The sequence below is a fragment of the Cannabis sativa genome, chromosome 2 (assembly GCF_029168945.1).
Source record: "Cannabis sativa cultivar Pink pepper isolate KNU-18-1 chromosome 2, ASM2916894v1, whole genome shotgun sequence".
NCBI classification, from domain to species: Eukaryota; Viridiplantae; Streptophyta; class Magnoliopsida; order Rosales; family Cannabaceae; genus Cannabis; species Cannabis sativa.
Genome location: NC_083602.1, coordinates 58,199,817 through 58,214,579, shown reverse-complemented (window position 1 = coordinate 58,214,579; position 14,763 = coordinate 58,199,817). Strand labels below are relative to the sequence as shown.

At 30.1% G+C, this 14,763-nt stretch overlaps 3 protein-coding genes across 3 annotated transcripts in view; 1 reads left to right on the top strand and 2 right to left on the bottom strand.

The window, feature by feature from the left end:
- Positions 1-7,690, top strand: part of LOC115720698 (zinc finger CCCH domain-containing protein 25) — a 31,623-nt gene extending 23,933 nt beyond the window's left edge. Inside the window, exons 2-5 of the mRNA XM_030649864.2 lie at positions 2,672-3,062; positions 3,161-3,270; positions 3,389-3,576; positions 4,450-7,690. Coding sequence (XP_030505724.2) covers positions 2,890-3,062; positions 3,161-3,270; positions 3,389-3,576; positions 4,450-5,241 — 1,263 coding nt within the window. The 5' untranslated portion in view covers positions 2,672-2,889 and the 3' untranslated portion in view covers positions 5,242-7,690. The remainder of the gene's footprint in view (positions 1-2,671; positions 3,063-3,160; positions 3,271-3,388; positions 3,577-4,449) is intronic.
- LOC115720697 (UDP-glycosyltransferase 71K1) lies at positions 5,986-7,576 on the bottom strand. Its single transcript, XM_030649863.2, has one exon. The coding sequence runs from the start codon at positions 7,574-7,576 to the stop codon at positions 6,158-6,160; it is 1,419 nt and encodes a 472-aa protein (XP_030505723.2). The 3' UTR covers positions 5,986-6,157.
- Positions 7,691-11,481: 3,791 nt separating the features above from the next.
- LOC115720437 (uncharacterized) lies at positions 11,482-14,728 on the bottom strand. The gene is made up of 3 exons (XM_061109479.1): positions 14,721-14,728; positions 11,796-12,271; positions 11,482-11,675 (listed from the first exon to the last, which is right to left on the bottom strand). Exons 1-3 carry the CDS (start codon positions 14,726-14,728, stop codon positions 11,482-11,484), a joined length of 678 nt encoding a protein of 225 aa, XP_060965462.1.
- Positions 14,729-14,763: the final 35 nt, after the last annotated feature.

The window sequence follows — 14,763 nt, the reverse complement described above, 5'->3', positions numbered from 1 at the left end:
TCAGAATGATAGTAATCAAGGTGTTTAGTAAAAATCGGTTGAAAAGTCTCACACCACAGTGTTAACAAAACACCAATCCGACCGTTCTTTGATCGCATCGGTAGAATGTCTCCCTTTAATCCACGTGAACTGATCTCCTTCAAAGTCTTGCTCATGTAGATTGCAGCGATCAAGCACATGTCGGAACATATCCATTTGAGCCTCATTACGCAAAGCACCACCCGATTTATTGTGATTGGAAAGAATTTCATTAAAGTCTCCAATTACTATCCATGGTAGCAAAGGTGCAACATCTTTTAAACGTTCCAAAAGGGTCCAGGTAAGGTGGCGATTTTGAGCAGCCGGGGCACCATAAAAACCAGTAAAATGCCAAGAGGGACCATTTCCTCAAGCCATGTAACAATCAAAGACATTTGAATTATAATTTAAAAGGGTTACATTTACATCATCATTCCAAAGTAACATTAGACCACCACTAAGACCAACACGAGGGACTTCAAGTCCATTATTAAAATGTAAAACATTGCGAAAGCGGGAAATACAATTAGGACCTAACTTAGTTTCCATAAGAAATAACACACTTGGGGATTGCTCTTTGACAAGCAATTTGAGATGACGGAACGCACTCGGGTTCCCCAAACCATGAGAGTTCAAGCTGATGATTTTCATGGCTGCTTGCGGAGCTGAAATTCAGACTCCGCAATGTTGTCACTTGCACCAATAGAATCCATTTCGTCAATAGAAACATCAAGGTGAGATTTATTTTCCTCTGACAAAGAAGAAATGAATAATTGAGTTTGGTTGCCTCTGCATCTTTTGAGTGTTTGCCTCAGATTTTGACCATCCGATTGTCTTTTGGTAAAACGATTTGGTGACATATTCTCTTTGTTCCCTGGCTGATCAATACCAGAAGACACAATTGGTTGTGTACTGCTTTGCATTATAGAGGGCAATGGGGTATGTATTTGGTTAACTTTAATTGTATGAGATGAGTTGGTATATGGAGGGTAAGTTGCAAAAGCAGTGGGGGCATTATGAATGACAGAAAATGGGGTGAAGACCCCTGACAGATCAGTGATTATCTCACTGGTTTGAGGCTTACTGGTTTGAGGCTGAGACTTTGTGGGAGATTTTGTTGATGCACGGTTCATTGAAGAAGACTTTGCTGGTTGAGTATCGAGCAAAGGAGTGGCAGGAACCTTTGCCGCATTGATGGAATTAGCAACAATGTATAATAGCTATAATTATAAAAATAGTACCAAGTAGTATTTTTATTTTTAGTTTATAATATACTCATTAGTCTAATTTTTTGAAAGTTTTTTTATGCATTCAATTTTTTTTTTTTTTATTTATACATATAGATTGATACATTGTTATTGTTTCAGTTTTTTTGTTTGTAAAAAATGCTGGTATTTTTCTTAATAGTAGGTATTTTCTAAAATACATAGTTTGTGTGTAATGTTTTAATAATTTTGGCAAACACAATAATTTTTATACATAAATTTTTTCTAAAAAAAAAAAAAAAAGACAAAAGCCTACATATTTAATTATTATTCATCTATGTAAATTAAAACAATTTTATAAAAGTAAAGTAAATAATTTGTCAAAAACATTAAATGATAATATAAATTAATGGGTGATTCTACAATGCACCCCTTAAAAGGGATGTAGTGATGCACCCTTAACTTATTTCGGCATTCAGAAAAAAAAATTTAATCTAATTTTTCTTCATATTCATGTACGTTATAGCTATCTAAGATATCCTACAAAATTTTGAGAAATTCGAAATAATTTACAATATAGAAAATAATGTTCAAATACTCGATTTTACACGCGTATAAAATAAAATAGTCACGCGTGCAATACAATGTTTGAACATAATTTTCGGGGTGTTAAAATTTTTTAAATTTTTTAAAATTTTGCAGGATGTCTTAAATAACTATAACGTACATGACCATGAGAAAAAATTTGACTGAAAAATTATTTTGGATGCTAAAACAGATATGGGTGCATCAATGTATCTATTTTAAAGGTGTGTATTGTAGAATTTTCTTAAATTAATGGGTGATTCTACAATACACTCCCTTAAAAGGGATGTACTGATACACCCTTGACTTGTTTCGGCATCCAAAAAAAATTTTTAGTCTAATTTTTTTTTCATATTCATGTACGTTATAACTATTTAAGATAACTTAAAAAATTTTAAGAAATTCCGAATAATTTACAATATAGAAAACAATGTTCAAATAGCTTCTTTTCCACGCGTATAAAATAAAATAATCACGCGTGCAATACACTGTTTGAACGTAATTTTCGACGTATTAAATTTTTCCAAATTTCTTTAAATTTTGCAGGTTGTTTAAATAACTATAACATACATGACCATGAGAAAAATTTTGACTAAAAAATTATTTCGGGTGCTAAACAGATAGGGGTGCATCAATATATCTATTTTAAGGAGGTGCATTTTAGAATTTCTCTAAATTAATATTATTATTTTTTAAAAAAAAATAAATATAATAAATAAATAAGCATGAATTATATATTTTAATAAATTATCAAGTGTATTCTTTACTACTAACTTTTTTACTTCAGTTTTCAATTTTTTTTTTTTTTTTAAAAAAAGAAAACCGTGTTTTGGTTCCATAGAGAGAGAAGAGAGAGGAAAAAGTGTTTAGGAAAAACTAACCAAATAAGACTTGAATTAGTATTAATCTGAAGACAGCATATATCCGCATGCATCCGAAAATCTGTCTTACTTAAAATTTTATTATTGGTCTTAAAAACGTAGTCTGATAAAGAAACCAAAGAGGGTTTTAACAGCGGGAGAGAGGGAGAAGACGTAACTTTCATTTTTAGGGCAAAATTTTGTGTCGATTCAGTCAGGCAATGAATCCGCTTACTCTTGTGAAACGAATTCAGAATATTAATGCCAAAGAGGCTACTTTAGGCATTTCTGAAGAAGCTTCCTGGCACGCTAAGTATAAAGATTCCGCCTATGTTTATGTCGGAGGCATTCCCTTCGATCTTACCGAAGGTGATCTTCTTGCCGTGTTTGCTCAGTAAGTACCTTCACTCTCATATGCCTTTTAATTTTGTTTTCAATCGTTTGTATTCTGAATTCACAAGTTTTGGTATTTTGATTGATTTTGTTGTATAGATATGGGGAAATTTTAGATGTCAATCTAGTTAGAGATAAGGGGACTGGAAAATCAAAAGGATTTGCTTTTGTTGCGTATGAAGACCAGAGAAGTACAAATCTTGCTGTAGGTTAGTTGCTCCCTCTCACCATTTGTTTTTTTGAACTTGTATGCTCCGATACACTTTGTGGGTTCTTTGTTTGTGGTATCTAATCGTATTTTTTGGTGGTGTTGTTATGAATTTTCAGATAATTTAAATGGAGCACAGGTTTTAGGTCGAACTATTAGGGTTGATCATGTTACTAAGTACAAAAAGAAAGAAGAAGAAGATGAAGAAACTGAGCAGAAGAAGAGGGAGGCACGAGGCGTTTGCCGGGCTTTCCAAAAGGGAGAATGTACACGAGGTGCGGGATGTAAATTTTCTCATGATGAGAAGGTAAGATCAATCAACAGTTTAGTAAAATTCCATACTACTATACTCGTGCTTGTCCAAGAAAATTTCAAATTGACCATCATTCTCTTAGATTTGAAAAGACTACTGTAAATGATTTGCATGGCCAAGTTCTGCTTTTCCATTTTAATGTGTTTAACTTTGCCAGTTTTGTTCTTAATTTTCTTGAATATTGTATGCCTTCTTTATTTGTTTATTTTTTTTTAAATGAACTAGTATATTTTGACGATAATGAAATGTAGCAGGAACAATCTAAATCATTATTTTGGAATTGGATGTCATGTCACCTGTTATAGTGAATATTTTGCCTACATTTAGAACTTTTTGCAAAATGTCCTTGTTATTTTATGAACTTGTTCCAAGCAGTTATTGCACGTAAAATTTAAAATATGTGTGAATTTGTTCTAAGGGAGGGTAGCATTATATTCTTGGTTATGTTTAGAACATTTTGCAAAAACTTTAACTTGTTCTAGATAGTTACTATCTGGGAAATTTTGGAGCTGTATGAATTTGTTCTTAGGTAGCATTGTGAAACTTAAGAGAAAGTCTGTGCTTTTATTTGTGTATATGGACTCTGTTCAGATCTTCTTTTTTCTTTTTTCAGAGGGTTCATAGTTCTCAAATGAATTGGATCTCCTCTTACCGTCTGGGTTTTCTTCCCTTTTATATTTTTCCTGCCTAACTTTTAACTATTCTGTCTGTTTTTTTTTTTCAATAGCAAATTTCCATGATTTATTTTTAACATTTAAGATAGGGTGCTGGGAGTTTTGGGTATCTACTGTTGTTTGTGATTGCATTCATTAATACTTTTATTGTACTGTACTTTGGTACTTATATGTCTTTTGGGCTTGTGTTTAGAGAGCTGCAAACACAGGTTGGGGCGATAAGGACAAAGAGTCAAGGTGGGGCCATGACAGGTTTGATGGTCCAAAAACGGATGAGAGAAGATCCGGCAACAATCCATTTAGTCGCGGTGCAGAGCATACAGTTCAAGAAGGCAATAAAAGCTCAGGCTTTAGAGAACAGGCCAAGGAAACCATAGAAAGGGATTTTAAACAAAGCAATAGGAGAGAGAAGAGACTGGGAAGTCAATGTGATGATCATGATCTAAGAACAAAAGACCGTGATAGCAGAGAAAGAAGTTCAAGAAGGCCTAATGGTAATGATTATGAACCAAATTCAAGCGAAGATAATGATAAGCGAGAGAAGAAGAGATCAGGAAAGCATGATGACGAAGAAGTTTTGCTCAGGTCAAGAGGCCATGATAGGAAGGAGGAAAGAAGGCCAAGAGGGCATGGTGATGATGTGCCAAAGACACGAAACAATTTCGATAGAAGAGAAGAAAAAAGATCAAGAAGGGATAGTGATTACGATTTTGAGCCAAGATCAAGAGAGGAGCAGGATGTTGGGGAGGAAAGGAGAATGAGAAGGCACAATGCTGATGATGTTCAAGTGAAGATGAGAAGTTATCAGGATAAGAGGGAAGGAGAAAGATCCAGAAGGCATGATTATGATGACATTGAACCAACGAGAGCTAGGCGGGATGAAAAGAGATTAAGTAGGCCACATAACAAGGATCAGTTGGAGCCAAGGTTACACAAAGAAAATGAAAGAGATGACAATAGAAGATCAAGAACGAACAGGACATAAAATTACAATCCTTCTTTAAAGGATATAACTGAGATAAAATGACATTACCCGATCCTGGTAAGATTGCTTTCGTCACTGCAATCCCCTGGCAACTGATAAACTGATTGGTTTATTCGTCAAGATGATAATTGTTTTTGGTGGGCTTAAGCGTGAGAATCTTAAATGCTTGCATTGCTCTATGCCTAATGGCAAACTGTTGGTTATCTTGACAACAATCATTAAATTTTTGTGGTTGAATATTGAACTGTTGGAATTTGTTGTTCGGACTCGACTTGTAGAGTGCTGGACAACTAAATTAAATTATGGCATGCTTGCTTTTAGTGTGTGTGGTTCTCTTTTGCTTCCATTCTTGTGTTTTAAACATGAAATTAAGGAAAAAGTAAGGAATTTGTAGTGATATGTAATTATTAATTAAAAATAAAAAGAAAGAAAAGTAAACACACTTATTATCTTCTTTAATTTTGTACGATTCTTTAACCACACCAAGTGATTTATTGTGACCAGCTTGTCTCGCTGATCATTTGTACGTATTAATAGGTAATAATAATAAGTACATATTTTAAATGTCTAAATTGCTAATATTTGTATTTTTAGCCGGATAGATTATGAGTAGATTTAGCTCCACTGATCGTAGGTGCTCCCTTAAAGATTTCAAAACACAATGGGTCGTGAACAAGTCTTTTAAACTTGAAGGTGCTCACATGGTTTGTTCCACAATATCCATTATATAACCAATCATCTTCATTTTCGTAATCTCTTTCTCCAATTTAAATCATGAAGCGCTTACACAAACTATGCAATACAAAAGCAAATGCAAATGTGAATAAGAAATTACTTTATTCCCATTTCACTTTGACAACAACAAACCTGACCTTAGAATAAAATTAGAATAGATTGAAGTTCAACAATAGACTAATTAATAGTAGTTGCTTCCAATGATACTATTGATCAGTTTTCCAATAGCAGTAAATGAAGATCCACCTTCCTCAACAGATTTTCTGGCCATTTCACTCATCTCTTTGACCTTCTTCCTTACCTCACTATCACCCTCCATAAGATGTTTTACTGCAGTTTCAATCTCTTCCGCCGAGACAATATGATCATCTCCACGATCCTTGTAATCCAATCTTAAATCAACAGCTAAGCCGAACTCCCTCACCATCCTAAACGCGTTCAGTTGTTGCTCTGCATAAATAGGCCATGTTGCAACTGGTACCCCATACCACAAGCTCTCCAGTATGGAATTCCAGCCACAGTGAGACAGAAAGCCGCCCACAGCACTGTGAGCCAAGACTTTCACCTGAGGCGCCCACTCGTTGCATATCATCCCCTTACTTCCAATCTGTTCCAAGAATCCTTCTGGCAAGATTTCGTCTATGGTTGTTGGTTGTTGAACTCGTACAGACCACAAGAATCTATGGCCACTGCGTTTGAGTCCAGATGCTATCTCTCTCAATTGGGAAGCACCAAATCTTCCCATACTACCAAAACAGAGAAACACTACAGAAGAGTGAGGTTGCTCATCAAGCCATTTCAAGATTTTATCATTCTGAACTTGATCCATACTTGGGTGAGGCTGACCGTTGAGGTCAAGTACTGGTCCAACCATGTAGATTGGAGGTGTTTCCCCATCATTCATCGAGCTAAAACTATAAGACTCCAATTCCTCAAACGAATTTACTATAATCCCTTTTGTCTCCCTAAACCTTTGAGCAAGCTTAACATAAGCAGAATAGCCACCATCTTTGCAAAATGCAGCCGTGGGAAGAACGCTTGAAGGAACAGGATTTTGAAAACCCTGCAATCTTAACGGAGCATCTGATTCTTCCAACTCAGAGCTGATCTGGTTATGGCGAGTTGCAAGGTAGAACATGAGACTAAGAAATCCCAAGTTGGAAGTCATGAACATATAAGAAGGGAGGCCGAGCTCATTGGCCACATCCATCATAGGCATGCAGAAGAAATCAAGAACCAATACAACATCACCTTGAGAGTAATTGGAGTTAGATGACACAATATCTGTGAGTGCTTTTCTGACATGAGGAACAAGACTCTCCATGTATAGATAGATAAAGTTTTCTATGGACTTGAGTAGCTCCATGGGAGGTGAGTCAACCAGAGGGAGATGAAGGAGTTTGATTCGGTGTACAAGAGAAAGTGAGGCCACAATAGAATCAATGTATGCATCGAGATGGGACTTAAAGGGAAACTTCATGTAGAGGACTGTGATGAAAAGTCGATGATCATAGTGGATCAAGCGCTTGGCGAATTCAAGAGTTGAAACCAGGTGTCCTATTCCTGGAGCTGGGATGAACACCAATTCTACCCTTGCCATTGCTGTTTCTTGAATCTTGATGATGAGTTGTGTTCTTCTTCTCCCTCTGCCGTTCCTAATATGAACTTAAAATTGACCTAATATTTTATTATTCTTATATGCATTGAACACACTAAAAATAGTTGGTGAGCAGAGCACCTCTTATTATCCACTCAGATGTCCTTTTTTTTCAACACATGATAAATATAATATTAAAAACTAAAACTTCCCACTGTTCCCATTTTGGTCAGATATCCAATAACTAGGGAATAATACCGTGCTTTGCGCGGTCTTATTTAGGCATATTATTTTTTGAATAAAAAAACAAATAAAGTATATATGTAAGATAAAAATAAAAAATAATTAATGGAAGTAATATTTTTATCATATGAGAGAATTATAAATTGAAGTTAACAATTTAATCTTAGATGTGAAGCTCAACTAAACATCATAACTTGAAAATTATTCTAAATTTTAAACTATTAAAAAATATAATATAAAAATTGAAATGGAAAATAATTAAAAAAATACTTTTATTTGTTAAGGTTTTTTTTTTTTTGGGTAAAGTAAAAAACTTAAAATTTAAAAACCAAAATTTAATAAATTATTTATATTTGTTAAAAATAATTAAAGAAAAACTTTTAAGTTTTGGCAAAAACTAGAAAAGTATAAAAATATATGTTGCATTTCATTTAAAAAATTATAATTAATTGGGCATGAATCCTATATTATCCACATAAATACTATGTAATGTTAATTTTACACAAAGCAAGGTGAAAAAGATAGTGATATCTATATAGTAAAAATAATATTCTCAATACAAAGATTAACAACTTAAAAAATTACAATTATTTTGAGTGAGATTTAATCTCAACCACTTAAAATATTTCATTATGTTATTGTAATTAAATAAATTTTTAATTAATGTTTATATAAAGAAAGAGATGAAGATTAAAAACTCTAATAACTCATTCTCCTCTTCTCTTTCTTTATGCAAATTTTCAATTGGGCTTCACCATGGGTTTCGAAATAAATCCACACAATAATTAAAATTAATTTTTAAACCATTTTAAGTTATATAATTATTTATTGAGCTATTCTCAATTAAATTATAAAACACCTAACATAAAATAAGTATACGTACCTTACATATAGTTTTTTTTTTTTTTTGTTAATAAATATATATACCAATAAATAAGAAGAAAAAAAAAACAATTGGAAAGTAATAAATTAGTTGTGCCAGACAGAAGCAACTAAGAGTAATACAGTTTCACAATTCATTAAAAAAAATTCCCAAAAATCATATGTTAATACCAAAAAAAAAAAACAAACAAACAAACAACTTAAACAAATAATTTTCGGATTAACTTACTTGTCCAATGCTATCAAATAATTGACACAACAATTTGCTCTTCAATGACCTGAAATCAAGAATATAATTTTGTAAAGATCATATGTGTTCCAATAAGAACCAAAAGAAAAATGCATGGAAATTAGAAAATGTTGAGAGCTAAAAAAGAAAATACATTTGCGTTCACATAATATACATAGAGAAATGAGTACAGTAATTAACATCTGCCACAACAAAACTAAAAAAGAATGAAAGAAAACTACATATATAAAGCACCAACAAAAATATAATTTACAACAGAGCACATATATTTATATGAGAGCTCATATATAAAGTAGCTAGTAAACATTTGTAAGTTGAAAGGTTGTCACTAAATTTTATTATCATTAATACTATGATAGCTCTTAATAATAATAAATAAATTTACATTGTAACTTAATTAATAAAATTTGTAATCAATTTTTTATTGATATTATTTGTTTATAATAAAATTAATTAATAAATGTTATAATCAATTATTAGTTATTCTCCTTTAATTAATAATTAATAATAAGTTATTGTTATTATTAAATTTTTAAATATAAAAAAATTAAAATGAGATGAAGCCACAGAAGAGAAGAGGCGCATAGAATTATTGTAGAGCAAAAAGAAGTTGAAGAGTAGTAAGTAATAAATTGTGTGATTAGCTTTTAATAAGAAAAAATAAATAAATAATAGAAAAATTTGGAAAATCCATAAAATAAGAAAATTAGATTCATAATTTGATAGGCTGCTACATCATTGCTCTAAAAACTAATAAAGATGAAAGAATATTTCAAAAATTATAAAAAATAAGAAAATAAAAAAATGTAAGGAGAATTGTTAATATTTGTGGCTTTTGAGTTTTGTATTAGAATTAGAAATAGGTATATAACTATTTGTGGCCTTTGAGTTTTGTATTAGAATTAAAAACATGTACATAATTAAGTAATTAATATTTATAGTGTACTAACGTTTATCATAAAATATATTACATTTAATATAGTGAGTACCACAAATGCATTTTCAAAAAAAAAAAAAAAACTAAAACTGAAAAAATAAATAAGGTGCAATTGTTAATATTTTTAACATTAATATTAATTAAAAATAATTAAAAAATATATTGAATTTCTGATGGTATAATAATGTCATTAATTCTTTTATTTATTGTATTAATGATCTCTTTAATTAAAAAATATATTGAGTTTGGGATGGTATAATAACGCCATTAATTCTTTTATTTATTGTATTAATGATCTCTTATTAATTTTTATCAATATAGTGTATATGACTTTTGAGTAAAAAATAAAGATGAAAGAATTTTTGAAAAATTAGAAAATATAAGAAATTAAATAAATATAAAGAGAGTTCATATATGCCGCCACGTCATCTGTCCAAACAACAGCATTATATAAATATATAGATTGGGCGGGGTGAATGTTTGTTGAATGTGCTGAGATTCAAAATATCTTTAAATTTAAAAATGGGATTTTAGACCACAAATTAAAATTTTTAACTTTTTTACTTTTTACTGTGGAGTAAGTTATTTTTTTCAAAAACATTACATATTTTTTATACAATGTACTGTGTTAAGTTTTCAATGTTATTTCACGGTTAATTTTCAGTTGTTCCACTATTGTTTAATTGTTTTGTTTTATTGTTTTATGGTTGTTTTATATAAAAAAAAACAGTATTTTTATAAAAAATTTCGTGTGACAGTAAAATTGTAAACTTTTACCTAAAATTTAATATTTTTGTGAAAACCTTGTTTGAAAATTAAGTTAGTAAATATTTTTTTTATTTAACAATATAGTTTTTTTTTTTTTGAATAAATTAGGGAATTTATTAATTAATAATAAACTCATTCAAAATAATAGAACGCACTTCAGGGGAACAATCCTCCAATTGAAGGACACAATCTTTAGAGAAACAAGAGTCTCTTGCCAAACAATGAGCCAACTTGTTTGCAGATCGTTTAATAAAACATAACTCAACAAAAGATAAAGCCAAAAGTAAAATCCCAACATCTTGAACAATAAGACCAAACTGTGAGGACATAAAAACATTAATTTGGACTACTTGGACACACACCAAACTATCCGTTTCTAACACTACATTGTCCCAGGGATGAGTTGTAATCCAACTCAAAGCTTCTTTAATGCCTATGATCTTAACAATTTCGGGTTGGACATACCCAACCTTTCCTTTCTTGAAAGCTTATACTATGGTTCCATGATGATCTCGAGCTACACAGCCCACTCCAAACTGCCCCTCTTGTTCAAATAAAGTCCCATCAACATTAACTTTAATCTTGTTTAACACAAGTGCAATCCAACGCTCACAGTTCCACCCCCCATCATTCAAAGGAGACAATGAAAGGCCCTTCCTTCCCTGAGCAAACGGGTATTGATCAAGCATGATTCTAGCTGATGTTACAATATTTGAAGCAAGCCAACTTCTTTTGCCAAACAAAGTCATTCCGCGCACGCCAAATAGCCCAACTCACCATCGCCACTTATTCTATTTCAACTTCGTGCCCCCTGGTGAAAATTCTCAACTACCAACTGCAGAATGTTACAGCCCCAGCCCCGATATCCACTATGCTGCGATGCCAAGCAGCCTTTGCAAATGAGCATTCTACCAACGCATGATGAATAGTTTTAGTACTAGAGTTGCACAAAGGGCAGTCAGCATTGACAGGAACATGACGTTTTTGGAGTTGAAAACACGTTGGAAGCACACCCGAAACAGCTCGCCATAAAAAATTACTGATCTTAAGAGGAATTTTTAATGACCAAAGGCCCTTCTAAAAATCACTATTGGCATCTCGGCACTAAGCACCCTTAGATTATTGCAAGAATTTATATGCACTTTTAAGCGAACAATTCCCACAAGTCTCAAGTCGCCAACTCCAACCATCATTAGCGGCCGAATCACTAAGTTGAATGGACAAAATAAGGTCCTGATCACGGGCAACAAACAGGTCCCTCACAACATCCTCATCCCACGCGCGGGTACCTACTTGAAAGAGGCAGCTGACGGACTTATTCACAAGAGCAGGGTGTCGTGAGACAACATAGTTGTTTGAATTATGTGGAAGCCAAGGATCATTAAGAATGGAGACATTTTCCCCATCAGCAATTGTTCTTTGAGCACAGGCGTGGATAAGATCTTTTGCTTCAAGAATGCTACACCAAATGAAACTAGGATTGTCTCCCAATACAGCAGAAAACTGATTACCAGTAGCATAATATTTAGCCTCATAAAGCCTACTAACCAAAGAATCAACATTAACCAACAAACGCCAATATTGCTTCTCTAAAAGAGCCAAATTAAAGTCTCTCAAGCTTCAAAATCCCAATCCCCCTACATGTTTAACAATATAGTTAAATATAATAAATTAGCTAATAAAAATTATAAAAATTAATTTAATACATATTATTTTTTTTTTCAAAAAATAGATATAATAATTAAATTAAGTTATATAAAATTTTTAGTATTGCATATTAATATATTGTAACAAAAACGAATATATATATATTAAATCATTAAATATATACAACAGTAATATTTGATATATCGTATTACTAAATATTAATATACCGTAGTAATAAAATTATATACCACAAAAAAATATAACAATACTAAATCTAGTATATTAATACTCAAAAAATATATATTATACTAGCAAAATTATATACAACCATAAATAATTATATCATACTTACAAAATTATGTACCACATTTATATATAATAAAATAAAAACTAAACATGCACGGTCTAAAATAAAATAATATACTTTACAATAAAATATATATACCTTACAAAGTTACAATAAATATATATAATAACAACAAATAAAAATAAAAATATGTATAACACTAATAAAATTATATGTCACGTTAATAAAAGTACAATAAAAAAACTTAAATATTATTAAAAAAAATAATATACTGTATAATAAAAATATATATTTTATTCACCAAAATATATATACTAATAATAATAATAATAATTAACATATTATTAATATATATACTATGCTAACTAAATTATATACCACAATTAAAATATATATAAAAAATATTAATTAAATATATGTAGCATCCCAATAAAATTATATACATACATTACAATATTTGTATGATGCGAACAAAATTATATACTACTATTATGCATAGTAAAATAAAAATAAATATCATCTAAAAATAATAATGGGTAAATACCATTTTGGACTCTATATTTTGCAAAAATTTACCAATTAGACCCTCTGTTTTATTAAATGACTAAATGGATCATGTATTTTCTAAAATTGTACAAATGGGACCCTGAACTGATATTTTGTCAAAATAAACTTAATAATAATCTGATCTAAAGATGTTATGACAAAATTGGTTACATTTTCTGTATCTGTTTGTATTAGAATTTGACTTAAAGTTGATTATATTAAAAAATAAATTTTTTGAAAATTGTGCTCAGTGTCTTATTTTTACTATTTATGAAAATATAGGGTTTATTTTGTCATTTAACAAACAGAGGGTCCAATTGGTAACTTTTGCAAAACACAGGGTCTAAAATGGCATTTACCCAATAATAAAATATCATACAACAAAACAGAAATATATTGTACAACAAAATATATATACCAACAACCCACAACAACCCGTTACAAATTAAAAAATCGACATAACTGCAAATAAAAAAGGATTTTAACAGAATTAATATAGATATAAGTATATAACATTGTCTTTAAGTAATTTCCTTCTAATTCTAAAAAAATATATGAAAAAAATATTGATTTTTTTATGCCGCAAAAGACAATATAAATAATAAATATATAGTGCTATGATTTGTGGTCATTTGCTATAATTTCACTTGTTTAAGTTGGTATGTTACCATTGTAGGAAAACTAAAAGTAATAAATAAATAAATAAATAAAAATCTTATATTTGGTATGGAATGAAAAATTGTATTGAAAAAAATTTCATTCAACAATTTTTTTTACCTAATATGAAAATTTGATTGTTTTTCTTATTTTTCACACTTTTTTTCCAAACATTTACTTTACTTTTTTGTTTCCTCACCGAAATTCAACTTCCAAACATACTCTAAATATATTTTATTTTTTATTTTTTATTTTTATTTTTAACACTTAAATTTTTTTTTTTTTTTTAGTTTTTTTAATATATTAGGGTGGGAGTTTTAAACTTAGGACTTTTATTAATTATTATTTTTTCAATATGTGAAATTTGCTATTAAAGTCATAAAAAAGTGAAAAATTTACATAATAGACTAAAGGTTTGAACAAATTTACAAAAATACATTGACACGATTTTTTATTTTTTTTTTATTTTTACTCTTTCAATTTTTTTTTATTTACAACAATACCTCTTCAGTGAAAATAATGAACTGTTTTTTAAGTTATTTTATAGTTTATTTATAATTGTATTATAGTTGTCATGGAATTTTTTTGATAGATATGTAATTTTTTTCAAAATAGAAAATAGTAAACTACTGTATATATTATAATTAATTGATATATATATATGTGAATTTTTTAAAATAAAAAATAGAATAACACGGTATATGTTAAGGTTGTGTGTTAAGAATTAATAGATATTTAAATTTTTTAAAATAGAAAATAGAATGCTATACGATAGATATAGATATAAAGATTTATTAAAATAATAGTAAAATATTAATTTGTAAATTTATGCTCTAATAAAATATTAAAAAATTGGGAGAATTAAGGAGAAAAAAAATAGCTTTGGAGAGATTTTAGACCGTCATATTACCATCTCATATTTTTCCTTTATATATAGATATTGATTGATGGAT